At 35.7% G+C, this 15,298-nt stretch overlaps 1 protein-coding gene across 3 annotated transcripts in view; it reads right to left on the bottom strand.

Annotated features, from left to right (window-relative positions):
* Nucleotides 1–15,298, bottom strand: part of LOC145668486 (uncharacterized) — a 103,764-nt gene that overhangs the window by 20,530 nt on the left and 67,936 nt on the right. For all 3 annotated transcript variants that reach the window (XM_081736424.1, XM_081736422.1, XM_081736423.1), the window contains 2 exons: nt 3,929–4,099; nt 1,455–1,634 (listed from right to left, as the gene is read on the bottom strand). In XM_081736424.1, the coding sequence (XP_081592550.1) occupies nt 1,455–1,634; nt 3,929–4,099 (351 nt within the window). The remainder of the gene's footprint in view (nt 1–1,454; nt 1,635–3,928; nt 4,100–15,298) is intronic.

The raw sequence follows: 15,298 nt of genomic DNA, 5'->3' as shown, positions 1-15,298 counted from the left end.
CGTTTTCTTTTATAATAGTAACAGTTAGAACGTTTACATGCGAGTCCAGAGATCGTAGAGAGATCACGGCAACCTTCCATGACAGCTCAACATCCGAACATGTGAGAACAATTGGGCGGCTTGTGTATGAGTATCGTCAGAGAACCATTAAGGATATAGTTGTAATTGTGACTGTGTCACACGGAATAGTGTGGACAATTTTTATTTGTAATCTGTATATGCATCACGTTGCTGCAAACTGTATGCCAAGGTATCTTACTTCTGAACAGAAAGAAGAGTTGTGCTATAACGTGTAAGAAGTTTCGTCAGAACGCCCTTGATGACCATTTTTCATGACAAAGGACATCACTGAGGACAAGAGTTGGATCTACGAATAATATCGAGACAAAACAATAGTTTATGCTGTGAAAGAGCCATGGATCCCTGAGATGGACGAGGAGGCAGAGACGCAGCGCGACCAAGAGAATAATATATATATATATATATATATATATATATATATATATATATATATATATATATATATTAAACAATGTATACTTGTGCGATTGTAAACCATGAATTTTTCCTCCGACCGTGAACACTTGAGTTCTAGTGTAATATTGTTCGCCATCTCAGGGAGGGAATACAGTGTAAACTACCTGAAATGTGGCATGCGGGCAGTTGGCTGTTTTCGTAGTGTCAATGCAGTTTCTCAAGTTCTCCAATAGAGCAGTATTCCACTTCTTCTTTTACAGAGATAATGCTACAGCAACGGTTCGCCGCTTTGGCACAATAAAGTAGACCCAGGAGACCGTTGATATGCTTTGAGAACAAATTCCAGTGTGTGTGTGTGTTAAAGCAGTGATATGGGTGCTAAGATTGATGTGCTGCTCAACAAGGGGACTACTTTGAAGGGGATACTGTACTAACCAGTCTATAAGACTGGTCTCAGAACATTTTGATACACTCAAGTAGAACTGTGCACATTAACGAGGATCTAATACCTAAGACCTCTTCTATTACCACACAGATACCGAAAATCATGTCTTATAGAGCAGCCGAAGTATCCGGCGTTGTTACACATTAAGAAGCACACGAAGTGATGAGACTGATGACATTATAGCATCATTTCACATGCTCCTATTTTTTGTTGCCACTCCCTTTTATCTATTGAAGCAGTTTTGCGAAAGCTTACTCACTCAATTTTCTTTTAAAGTGTATTTGTGTGATAGTGTTGTCTTATTTTGGTAAGTATTTTTTAAATATAGGTAAGATACAAATAAAATATACCTGTGTGTTATCCAGTAGCTCTAGGTAAAATATTCTATTCCAAAACTTTTGTCAGAGTCTGCGGAAGAACGAAAACTAATACACGATCTATTACCTCTGCTCCTCTGTCAATAAGACATCTGGGAAATATTAAGAAAACTAAACTAGAGAATCAATTTATTAAAATCAAAATTCTTTCTTACCTCGTAGAAATGATCAATCAGCGTCTTATGCATAGAACTTCTAAAATTACAGATTCCACACGAATACGGGAGTTCCATAGCCACGTGCATTCGATGCATATGGTTGATAAGGGAACTTCTATCACGGAAACTCTCTTCACATATTCGACAGACAAGACTATTGTTGCTCTTCAAATGGATCTGAAATGGAAAACGTTGAAAATAAAAGAGTGCACATCAAAAGACTGAATTCAAACCAAAATAATTGTTATATGAACTTCTGAAAACAGATATGAATCAAGATCAATACAAGTCACAAAACTGAAAAATATTTAACTTCCTTCTTTGTATTCTAATTCTGAAGAAAAAATATCGTTTCTCCTTTTGAGAAAAAACATATTCATACAGGACACATACTATACTAGCAGACAAAGATAAAGATACTTTTTTCCTGGAATCTGGAAAGTCCTCAAAACTCTCCCTGTTGTTCCTGGAGACATTTGTTAGAGATTTATGACTCCCGTTACCTGAAAATCAACGTTGCCACATCTCTCTGTTGTCCATTTCTTTTATCTTTCATTCATTGCTTTTTTTTTTTTTAATGCCGAATTTTGTTCAATTTATACAAGTGTTACGGAAGTATGGCAACATTGAAGAGAATGACAGTTCACGTGCTGCCTAAGATCAGCCGATGGTTGTGTGGGGGAAAATGGGTAGTAGTTGGGGCAAGAGATCTCTAAGTTTGTCTGCAACAGTACTAGGTGCCGTGCCTGTAAAAAAGGGAGTTCAGTAGAAGTTTCGGATCCTTATCCTTGACCGATTTTAACGAGATCGGAAGAAATAACTCCTAAGCATCAAAGGAAACCACGCCATGCTCCATTAAAATCGAAAACTCTTACAAAACGTCACCCTCATATATACAGTAGGAGCTGAATTTACACATCTTACCCGCACGTTCAATGTATACAATAAGCCTCATAAAGAAACACACGGTATGTTTAGAAACTTATATTTATTCCCCTTTCTCTTAATGGGATGAATATAACTATCTTACCGTTGAGTGGCATCAATGCCAAGCAGCAGATCACTGGGAATCAAAGAAATTTTGTAAAAATACCAAAAGGAAGAAAGTTGCTTTAAATTGAAATCTTTTCATAAAGAGCAAAAAACTTTCGTAAATGCGTATTTTAACTTATCGATCATACAGCAATTATCTTATCTAAATTTCCATCGGCTTGCGTTTTTAAGTTACTACTTTGACCGGCTACCCAAAACACGAAATTTTCATCCTACTCAACATTCTTAATTATTTATTTTAAAATTCGCATAACAACAAATTATAAAATATCGAAATGATTTTGTACGTTACCAATACAAAACGTGTTCCGAGTTCACAAGGATCATTGATAGTAACTACTTTATTTATTTATTTACTATTTACGTAGTGCTTAAGCCACTTACATACAGAGCGTTTCAAAACAACACCGACAACGTTGAGGAGGTGATTCCTGACACCAAGACAAGACAAGAAGTATAGACAAACCTGGGTGCACAAATGATTTATTTCGGAGTTATAGGCTGACGAAAACATGAAAAAATGAAATTTAAAGGTCCATAGCTCCAAAACTATGGAATCTACCGTAGTCGAGTCAAGACTTCATTTAGGAACTAGTGTGTGCCCTATCCAAATATCCATGTTCCAGAATCCTACAATTTTTATAGAGGCAGTTGGTGAGTACTTCAAATTATATGCCTGTAGCCAAAACTCACTCTATAAATGTTGTTGCGTGAGAATTCTGAAACATGTATTTTTGGATAGCGCAAATATTAGTTCCTAAGTGAAGTCGTGACCCGACTACGATAGGTCCCATAGTTTTTGATCCATGGACCTTAAAAGTTTATTTTTTTATGTTTTCATCAGCCTATTACTTCGAAAGAAAGCATTTGTGCACCCAGGTTGGTATATAGTTTTTGTCTTATCTTGGTGTAAGGAATCACCTCCCAAACTTTGTCTGTGTTGTTTTGAAACACCCTGTATAATAATGATAATGGAAGGATTGACAACATAAAGAGAATGGGAGAAAACTGAACAACCCCTAAAGAAGAGCAACGCCATATTCACAATTACGGATTTGCAATACATTCAGTCCAACAACACCAGTTCCTAGGATCAAGACAAATAATTCTGATCAATAGCACACCCTGCAAACTACCCCACTCACTGAGCACAATATACCAATACAACTTCTCACTATGATTACATAAAACAAGATTATAGATTGTTCGTTTTTTTTTCTTCTTTGTACAGACCAAGATATTATGAACAAACAATAATAAATAAATATGAAATTATAATAAACATGATACTTTTTTTTTTTTTTTTTTTTTTTTTTTTTGCCAAAGTTAAAAAGTTCTGCTGTTAAACATATCAACAGATACAGTATATATAAATATAAAGCCAAGTACTATTTTACATTTTGTGTAACTGTACTTACCTCTTCAACGTGTGTCTGCATATTGTACGGAGTAGGGAAGTTTCTCAAGCAATATTTACACTGCGTAAGATCACCTAATTCTATGTTAAAACTGTTGTCATTTTGGGCATGCATTATTAAATGCTTCATCAACAATATGTTGTTTGTAAAATTTTTACGGCACACAGAGCACTGAAAAAAAAAAAAAAGTACATAAATGAATATATTAAAGTTAACAAAACGAGAGTTCAATGCAACTGAATACTGAACACTGAGTACGTACAATAAACTTTAGGTAACAACAGACAATCGATGAAGATTAATCCTTGGAGACCAAAGATATAAATTTTACTTAAATGTCCAAGATGGGGTCAATTTAACTCCATAGATTTTTTGTGACTCTAAGGCCAGCCAAGAGATCAAATGATATTCTATTGTTACAATACAAGCAATGAACATTATTGTAAAGAGGAAAATGTACCACATAAGAGAAACTAACAAAATGAAGTTGGCGCCAAAACTCGCTTCCACGAAAATGCCATGCCCTAAGCGCCATCTACATTTGGCGGAATGAGAAATTTTTCTTCCCTCCTCTCGGAATATGACTGAAAACTCTTTATTCCATAATTGACCAAAATGGGGTCATTTTGACCCCATTTTCCATTTCTGTAAATAAAAAGACAAATTAGACTATGCGATACTTGTTAAGTATACAAAATTATTCAAGAGACTCTTACAGAAGCATTCCTAGAAGACCAGTTCAGCATATATTTTTTTAATGCAATAAAAAATAGAAGATGTCTCGCTGGGGTCAAATTGACCCCATCTTAGTACTCCAAGGGTTAAGCTACGCTTCAAAAAATACACAGGTTTCGATCGATCTGTAATTCTAAGGTGGCATCCCATTCTCTCCGGTGATGATATTATTGAAGTTACATACTTTTGTACACTTATCTTTATCTGTAAAAGAAAGTAGTCCTGATTGACTGACTGATCAATGCTAGGGCAACACTTAAGATAAATTTGAAATTTGGACAGGGAGTAAGATTTGTGATGTAAAGTCTCTCTAAGAAAAGGATTTCTGGAAATTCGGCAGTGAAGAGGGGGGAAGGGGTGGCGATTATTATCTAAAAATGGCCATATCTTGGAATCTCTGAAGGTAAGAGACGTAAAATTTGATACATGGACTTCTCATTTAAAATAATTACACACGTTTCAGCGATTTTTTTCTTCTTTTAATATTTGACGTAGAAGGGAAGAAAAGAAGTGAGAAAGGAATAGAAATGGGAATTACAATTATTATAAGATGACCATATCTCGGAATCGTTTAAGGTTAGATTCATAGAATGCGGTTTTTGGAATTCTTACTTTTTAAACAATTAGACACGTATTTCACTGTTGTTTTGACATTTGCTCTACAAGGAAAGATTAGGATTAGGAATTAGATTTCTGGGCTTTCGGCATCTATGGTCATATTAGCAAATCACACACATATGACGGATGATGTCCCTAGGCGATTACACTGCCCGGGAAACTGGAGAGGAAGAAAGGAATGGGGAAAGAAGGAAACGGCCTGCGACTATTATGTTAGGTACCATCCCAGTATCTGTCTGGCGTGAAAGGAAAACTCAGAATGAATGGCCTCAAAAAGCTGTTACACTTTTTCGACCGAATGTCCCCACCGGGAACTGAACCCGGGACTGCTAGCGACTACGCTACACGGGCCACCTTAGAAGGGAAGAAAACAAGCTGGAAGAAAAAGCGTAGGGTTACAATTGTTGTAACTGGATGGCCCTATCTTGGAATTCGTTAAGGTTAGAGATATGCAATTTGGTATTTAGATTTACTATGTAAAATAATTAAAGGCGTGTTTAAGTGTTTTTGATATTTCCTCTACAGGGGGGAGGGGGAGGGAGAGAAAAGAATCGATGTTGTAACTGTTAAAATAAGATGGCTATTATCTCGAAATCTCTTAAGGTTAAAAGCATTAAAATTGGTATTTAGGCCTTCAACTTAAAATAATTAAAGATGTGTTTCAGTGTTTTTATATGTTGCCTTCAGAAGGGAAGAAAAAAGTGGGGTTATAATTATAAGAATAACATGACCATATCTCTAAATCGCTAATAAAAGAAATGTTTCGGCATTTTTTGATGTTTCCGTTAAAAAGGAAGAAAAATGGTAGAGGTTGCAACTGTTACAATAAAATGGCCATATCTCGAAATCTCTTAAGATTAGAGATAAGTTAGGGATATAAGAGCGAAGTTCCCAGCTAACCAACGGCTAGTATATTTTATAAATATATGCTGATAAATATAACAAAAATCAACGATAAAATTATAATTACAACAGCAACAAAGTATATGTACGAAATTTATTCAACAGAATAATTTATATTAAATAGAAAAGCCACCTACTTCTGCTAATTATGTTCTCCTCTAAACCTACTCCATTCTTCTTTTACACCTACGTAATATCTTGCCACTGATTTATCCGACTATTCTTGTAGTGAATTTTAGTCATGAAGAATAACATTAACGGAAACGACTTAAGTTGTAATGATTTCAGCACACATTCATTTTCAAAATGTATCTGTTTAAATTACTGTAAGAAATACTACAAAAATCTCCACCTGTAATTTGAACAAGTCGTGAATGACATAACTGATTTCGTTACTTCCACTGTCAGCAGAACTGTACAGTAACGAAGGATAACTTGGTTTCCTTAGCAACTTTTCACGTAGATATATTTCCTTGCACATTACACTAATCCATTTATTCTACAAACAAAAAATACTAATTCTCGCTGTAATGAGTATTGATTTCTGTGTCGTATATTTATATGGAACAAAAAAAGTAGTGTAGAGGTACGTCAAATGATCTATCCGTATTAATACCAAACTTCAAAAGTGTTACCCTCCTAGGAGGGAAAACTAAGCTTTACATATAATTGACTTATTTCCATGTTCTTTAGTTACGTCCTCGAAAATGGATTAGAAAAGACGGCCACAATTCATCAAACAACGGGCACATGCTTCATTTGTTTCGAAGAGAATCTTGGCATTCATTTTCATTTTATATGTAACAAAACTCTCGTTAATCTGAACGGATTGAATAATTGCTTGTTAGCTTCTCTTCAGATAAACAGCAAGCACTCACCTCTGTATTATTTGTGTGATATGTATTCTATAGCGCCCGTTACCAAGTATCTTAGTGTAGTTTATTATCTATTATTACGTTTTACATTCGCACTAGCCCATTGTGTAGACGACGGATTCTAATTATTGAATCAATTACAATCAAAATATATATCGTAACATATCTCTTTGCTATGGCAACATTACATATAATCAAGATTTCTCTTCTTACCATTTAGAGCATGTTCACCTACCAAAATTATATCTTATCGTTTTATAAATGGCTCCAGAATGATGAGGGGACTTTGTTTGGAATACTCTGTAATACAAGGTCAACAGCGCTGCCAACTCAATATACAGATTTATTTTTTCAAACGTCATTAATTACAAATTTCAAATCTACATGTAAAAGGAAAACAAACAATAGCATACTCGTTATGCAGTGTTGGCAAACTAAGGATGCTACAATATCACAAACATCCAAATTTTGGTAGCCTGTACAATTGTAATAACGCAAATGAGACAGATGGGGCAATATACATCCAAACTATTTTAGTGTCTAATACTACTATCATGATACGACGGTTTTCCAATTAATATGAAAAAAAGTAACAAAGGATTAAAAATTTAACTTTTTTCAAAAGCATTTATTTCGAAAAACGTTTAGGTAATTACCTCATCCAATTGCGTAAATGGTTTTAAATGCACATGAAGATGACAACGCTGTTTACAGCACCCTATCTCAACCCGTTCTGGATATAAACTTAAAAGTTTGCAACACTGCTTAACACTATATAATTCCGAAAACTTACAGTAATAACCAAACTGGTAATATTACAGTAGCAAAGTGAATCAAAACTGATTTTAGAAAGTTCCCACAAATACGCCACTTTAAGCAATATATCAAATTGCTGTAAACGGCTTTATTATCAATATGTCTACTGAAAACTATGTATGTAATTCGGTGTGATACTTATCTATTACGTTTAGCTTTTCACATATAGCTAGTTTACGAATTTGGAAGCTTTGGTGTTCCAGACTGTCTCATTTAGAAAGCGTTTCGAACGATGAATCCCTTCTGTATGAGGTCCAAAATTATCGCTCGAATTCTGTATGAGTTCTGGCTCGACGACTTCACTCAATTATTCTTCCATTCATTTCAGCTTCAGGCGAAGATGCCGTCATTGGGTCACTAAGTTCGAGATTTAAATCGAAGTTGAGAAAGTTTACACGAAAGCGAAGTCAAGTAACTGGGGATACCATAGCCAAAATGAAAAAGCTGTACCATGTCGAACGTTAATATCCATCAAGACATTATTACTTGTCAATTAGACCGTATGACTTCTTGACTCGACCAGAGTTGGCTTGAAAAGCAGTCGTGATTTTATCCCAGAAATGACCGAAGGCTAATTGGTTCACAACTTGGATTTATTAAAAAATAATAATGAATAAGATTACATGAGAAATTACAACAGTACATAGTATAGGTATACTGATGTACAGGGCACAAAATTTAAGGTCGCCAGGTCACCATTGGCGACTAGAAATTTAGAGCTGAGACCAGTTTTCAGTAGGAATGGTTCACATGTAGGCTATATGAATTATCCAATTCAAAATTGATTATCCTGACTCAAATTGTCTGGTTTTGAAATTGTATGCCCAGGTGTAATCTCTTTCTTTGTCAAACCAAAGGCCGTGGTGGGAGCTCTCATAATTTGTACTTGAGAGATATTGGCAACCATCATTTCTGGATTGGCGAGTGCGTCTGATTTTGAAATTTAGCGCCCTGCGATGTACATTAACTAGCAGATGAAGACCGTTTTAATAAATTGATCATATCAGAAGTCGAAACAACTGCTGTAATCGCTTTTTTGTCGACAGGATAAGGTTAAATTCTTAAAAAATGAAGTGTGTTTCCTTTTACGTCAGCGACTAAGAAATCAGAGCGAAATAACAACGTTGAACCATTCTTCGACCGAAAGAATCCGAAATCAATTAGAAATGAGCCACGATTTTAAAAGTTATAGATTAAAAAGTTCAGGTCGTCGAGGCTGTTTGAGACTAAGTTAGAAGTGTCTCTAAGTTTAGTCTCACATCTTCTACGTCCTATCGCTGTCTATCATGCCTTGCAAAAACTGACTGAGTCGTTAGCCATTACCTGAGCAGTGAAACGAACAACGCGGCGCTCCGCATAGCACAAATGTTCCGACTTAATCGCGAGCTCATTTCCTGTAGTATTTACATCATTTCACTTCCGGAAGTGAGCCGGAGTGATTTTGCTTGTGAGAATTATTTCTCTTAGCCTGAGATAGAGCGCTGGAAAAGAGTAGCGGGACAGACCCCTCCATTCTTTGTTCCTCGAAGTGATGTGTGGGAGAATCTATAATTCTATTTATGTCAACGATGCCGGATCTAGCAGAAAGTATGTCTTTTGCGTTACTTTATTTTTTCTTACATTATACAATACATTTTCTTACACAATACATTACATTTCTTTCTTTCTTCTCTTACACTTTTTTTCTTGCATCCTTACGACGCCTACGCAATGAATTAGAATTCTTTTTAAATATCTTTTTTCTTTGTTTCTTTTATTTTTGTAGCTTACTATACAGTATTTATTTGCTTTGTATAATTTTTATTTGCATTTCCTTGGACTCCATTCTACTGTAGTCACCGTAAGTCGCAAAAGATGAATAGCTCGAGACATACTTCGGCGTGCATTGTTTCTTCAATACAATCGTTCAACCAATATGATTTCATAGAGTCCCTCCACAAGTTCTCCCTTTCATCCAGTAGCAAACGCTACGATATAAATACTACTTTTCAAACAGAAGGAAATACCGGCACCAGGAATATCAAGCAGATCGTGAGTAACGTATCTAAGCACTTTATCGAAATAAAACCCTTTGAAAGAAGTCAAATTTTTCAATTCCTTGTAACTCAGTTTCTACTTCTTCAAAATACATCATATAATGACCGAAGCATTCAACATTACACTACTTTGGATGTGCATTACCCCGTCCATCTCACTTGCGTAATTAATGTTGTAGAATCCTCCAAAATTTGCTTGTTTTTCGATGTTTGTGATACTGTAGCATTCTTAATTTGCGACACTGCATGACAAGTTTGGTATTATATGTTTTTCTTTTACATGCACATTTGAAATGTATAATAACCTGACGTAGTGTCATTTGAAAAAAATCAACTTTATATTAGGTTGGCAACACCGTTAACCCTGGAGTATCACAGCGTATCCTAATCAATGCTCCCCTGCCGGTATTTGCATGGTACAAAATTTTAGCATGTTTTGACCATTAGAATAGTAGTCACAAGGGCGTATAAAGTTAAATTATCCACATTGTATATTATAAGAATCTTTTATAATAAACAATTTCTTAATTGTATAATTATTTTCATTCTATTTCTTTATTACTTCATTATATAGATATATAAACTGAACTAATGATACGTGCACGGAAATAAATAAATAAATATACAGAGTGGTCTAAAAAATATCCCCACTCATAATCTGAGTAGATTTTAAGGAAAATAGTAAATTAATCATTTCTAACTTTCCAGAGACGCTAGAGTTTACATTAGTGAAGACTAATCGTTTACTGATTCTTGTAAAGAATTTCAATTATATGTATCCTTTTACATACATTTCTGAATATAATCGGTAAACGAATGCACTTTTCCGGTTAGTATATTTGCATGAGGAAAATTCTCAGACACTGTATAAATATTTTTATTCCTTCTAGTCTGTGGTTTGAAACATTTTCTTTGTGGTTATGTAGTTTGCGATAAACATTAGATTCTTTCCTATGTAAATGATCTTTCCTTTGTTTGATTCCGTTTGCCTTTCACCAGATGCACTGCAATTTATTTTCCAGTATGTTATCAGTCATTCATACCGCTCTTTCAAACGTGTTCACCGTGTTTTGTTGAAAGTATGTTTTTATTTATTATTATTATTATTATTATTTATTTGGTACATTAAATGCTACGTACTGTTTGTCATCGTCTAATTAAAATTTTGAACAGCGTTAAAAGAATGGGAAAAGGAAAGATACGGCACCAAGAAAGCTAGGTCAAGTTGTAGCTTAGGGTGGATCGAAAAAAATCAAAAGTCGTCCAATTAAATAGCACTAGGTGTCAAAAGTTGTGTATTGACTGTATAACATTCGTGACTTTTTTCATAATTTTTGTACTTCACCTTCATTCCCCGCAACATCCTCAAAATTTTGCACTTTTTATGAAAATTTGAATTCTTTGAAAATATTTTTTTTTTAATTGTCCAATGAAATAGAACTAGGTGTCGAAAGTTGGATAATGACTACACTGACTACACCATTTACGATTTTTGAAATAATTTACATATTCATTCCCCGCAAGAGCCTGAAATTTTGCGGTTTTTATCGTAAAGATTGAAATTCTACTTAAAATATTAAGTTTTAAAATCCGTCAAATCACTTCCCACTTGCTTAAGAAAGAGTTGTGTTCACTACCATAACACCTATGGTTTTGAAATAATTTTTGTACTTTGTCTCATTACCTGTAGAGGCCTTAAAATTTTGGAATTTATACAGTAAATATCAAAATTCATTGAAGACACTGACAATTTTCAAGGATAGTCAAGTAATATCCTATTAAATTTCAAGCCTTGTGCATGACTAGCATAATTTCGATGATTTTTAAAAATATTTTTCCTTCATATTCGTTACCTCCAACAAGTCAATATCTAAAAATACATTCAGCATAATATTGAGATATATTATGTAAAGTTAATAATTTTGCATTGAAATAATTTTTGATATGCACCTCTTTGCTGGTTCCCAGAAGCACCCAGAACTCAGGACGAGGAGGTGGCTGCATATAGACTTCCGCCCATCCTCCCATTTCATCCGCCCTATTTTTGGAAATTATCTCTTTAACTCGTTGGGTTTCGAATGTGGGCACAATTGGCATATCCAAAAGTCTTGCTCTGATAAATCCATCTCGAGCTAAGACACCACACACTTCAGACGAAACTTCGGTAACAGTTTTAACGCACTTTTTGACTGCTTGGGTATGACATGGAAAGTGGAAAACAGGCGGAAGGACAGATGAACCTTCTGTTACACATTTCTGTACACTCTGACATTACTTATTAACATAGTCGCCTTACAAGTTTAGGCATTTATTACAGCGATGAACAAGCTTAAGAAGTATTCCTGCACGCCAATCTGAAGATCTGTGCCGTCATCAAAGCGCTGCGTTGCTAGGAAGTTTTCATATGGGGAAACAAGTGATAGTCAATTGGTGCGAGATCCGGGCTATATGGGGATGGTCGGGAACCTCCGAATGATAGGCCTGTACAAGAGTTTTTAAATCTGCTTGGCCGAGTGCGGAGTGTTGTGAAAAAATGACACGACTTTTGAACTCAGTTATCCTTGGTACTTTGTTTTGAATTGTTCTTTGTAACTTCTGTAATATTTCACAGAACTTTTAAGCAGTAATTGCACGGCGTTCCAAAAGTTCACTAGTTGTACACCTTTCTCATTCCAAAACACAGTAGCCTTTAAGTTTTCTTACAGACATGTTTGCAAGCATTTTTATTGGGGTGGGAGGGGACAGGTGTCTCAGCACCAGTAATGATGGGATTAATAAAGTAATTGCCGTATTTGTTATAGACCTCACGGAGTTTCGACGTGGATGAGTTTCGTGTTTCTATCTCAAAATTTTCGGAATCCATCTTGGATAAAATTTATATATATTAACTTTTGGGTCACAACTTCTTTCAATAAACTGGGAATTTTGCGGTAACTCGAACGAGAACCCGGTGATTTGCACAAATTTTGCCACTGATTTTTGTGACCAGTTTATCTGTGCGGCCATCTTTAAACATGAGGAACCAATGCCTCATTCCACTTTCATTCATTACATCATTACCGTAAATTACACACAGTTGTCATGGTTTAGTGTTTTTCACCCCCTCCCCTCCCAAAAAAAAAATATCGTATGACTGAGTTCACTTCAAACTGGCGAAATTTTCAATCGGAACACTCACATTAACAATATATTATGAAGGGAGCAGAAGCAACACGAACTTCAACATCCACAGCTGGATGAGCACTAAACGGATGGAAGTTCCTGTACAAAATGGCAGCACTTGCCCCGCTTCTAGCGGCACCCGCCGAAATATGAGTGACTGTCTGGAGATCCTTCGTATATGTTAACCATTATGTACACTTTTTGCTAGTGAGTATACGCAATAGATATAGAAGTCAAAACAATGACATTATTCTTTGTCTTTTAGTAAACAAAAAGAATGATAAAATAAGTAGAAGGAACTTTTACTATTACTGTTGTCCGTATGAAGATGATGTTGGAAATGCACTGGTTCTACTTTTGCTAAGGAAAAAAATAATAATTCCATTCCTTACGATGATTTTTTTTTGTGGGATCGAATACAGAACCTTACTTAGTGCTAGTGCATTTAACCTCTGCATTTGCTTAATTTTTTCCAGCACCAAGAATGCACTCATCCTAAATACATATTTTAATTATTAACAAAATAGTTTTAAATCTTTGTACGGATTGGTTACATTTTTCTTATACAATAGAACTGTTATTAAGCTATTTAAGGGCTTGGTACACAAAGGGAGCAAACTTCATTCAGACACGAACTATTTATGCTGCGTTGAAAAATCTGTTGTTACTTGAAACAAAATGGAAGCAAGAGCTCCTCGTGGCTATGTAGATAGCGTACGACATTAGAATGGGAAACCGGGTTTGATTCCCAACGGAAGCTCATGTTAAGCTCTACATCTCATACAGCCTCGCTGCTGGACGGGACGCTAAACTAAAATTCAATTAAATCCAAAAAAGAAGCAAATTCATTTAACAATTGCAATATGAGAACTAATACTTGGAGTTCCCTGTCTTCTGTGCAATGTGAAACTCGAGCAAAAAATCTAACCTAAACAGGGAGACAAATAGTAAATTTTGTTTTCTTTGTATAAGAATAAATAGCTCAAACTTCAATACATACTCTTATTTTATCTATCTATCTATCTATCTATCTATCTATCTATCTATATATATATATATATATATATATATATATATATATATATATATATATATAATGTATTTGGTCTAGGAATTAATTCGTGCGGTTGGTACGCACACATTGAAGCTGTAGTACAAACACAAAATACATAAATACCTTAAGAAAAATATTGTCCATCGCTAGCCACCACTTTCGCCCATCTGTCAGGCAATGTACGGATTCCGTGGCGAAAGAAGTCCTCATCCTTGGAAGCGATCCAGCCAGAGACCCATGTTTCGATATCTTCTGAAGAAGTAAACCGCTGTCCAATCAAATCGTTGTTCATGCAATCGAACAAGTAGTAGTCCGAAGGAGCAACGTCTGGTGAATACGGCGGGTGGGGTAAAACTTCCCATCCGACATTTTCTAAATAGGTTTTGACCGGTTTTGCGACATGTGGGCGAGCGTTATCATGTTGAACAATAAGTTTATCATGTCTGTTTTCCCATTCTGGTCGTGTTCTGGCCAGAGCTTGCTTCAAACGCATTAATTGTCGTCGATAACGTTCTCCATTCATAGTTTCACCCGGTTGCAGCAGCTCATAGTACACCACACCTTTCATATCCCACCATATGCACAGCATGACCTTTGCACAGTGAATATCTCGTTTTGGTTGTGATGGACCTGGTTTCACCCAGGCCTTTTTTCGTTTAGGGTTCTCGTAATGGATCCACTTCTCATCACCCGTAATAATTCGATGCAGAAACTCCTTTCTGCTCTGTCGTTGAAGCAGCAATTCGCAAATGGTTTTTCGTCTTTCAACGTCTCTGTCTTTCAATTCATGTGGAACCCAATGTGACATCTTTTGAATCATTCCCATGGCTTTCAAGCGTTTGGAGACTGTTGTTTGATCAACGCCTAATGCTGCTGCAAGTTGTTCCTGCGTTTGACACGAATCCTGCTCGAGCAATGCTGTCAATTCTTCGTCTTGAAATTTTTTGGCTGTCCAGCTCGCTCTTGGTCTGCCAAGCCGAAATCACCACTTCTAAACCGTGCAAACCACTTCTGACACGTTCGCTCAGCTAGAGCATGGTCACCATACACTTCCACCAAAATACGATGACTTTCAGTCGCACTTTTCTGCATGTTAAAGTAATGCAGCAGGACACCCCGCAAAAACACTTTATCAGGCACAAATTGCGCCATGTTCACTTAACTACAAACT

Source organism: Thermobia domestica, chromosome 13 (genome assembly GCF_964235325.1).
Source record: "Thermobia domestica chromosome 13, izTheDome1.hap1.1, whole genome shotgun sequence".
NCBI classification, from domain to species: domain Eukaryota; kingdom Metazoa; phylum Arthropoda; class Insecta; order Zygentoma; family Lepismatidae; genus Thermobia; species Thermobia domestica.
This window is presented reverse-complemented; position numbering and strand designations above follow the sequence as displayed.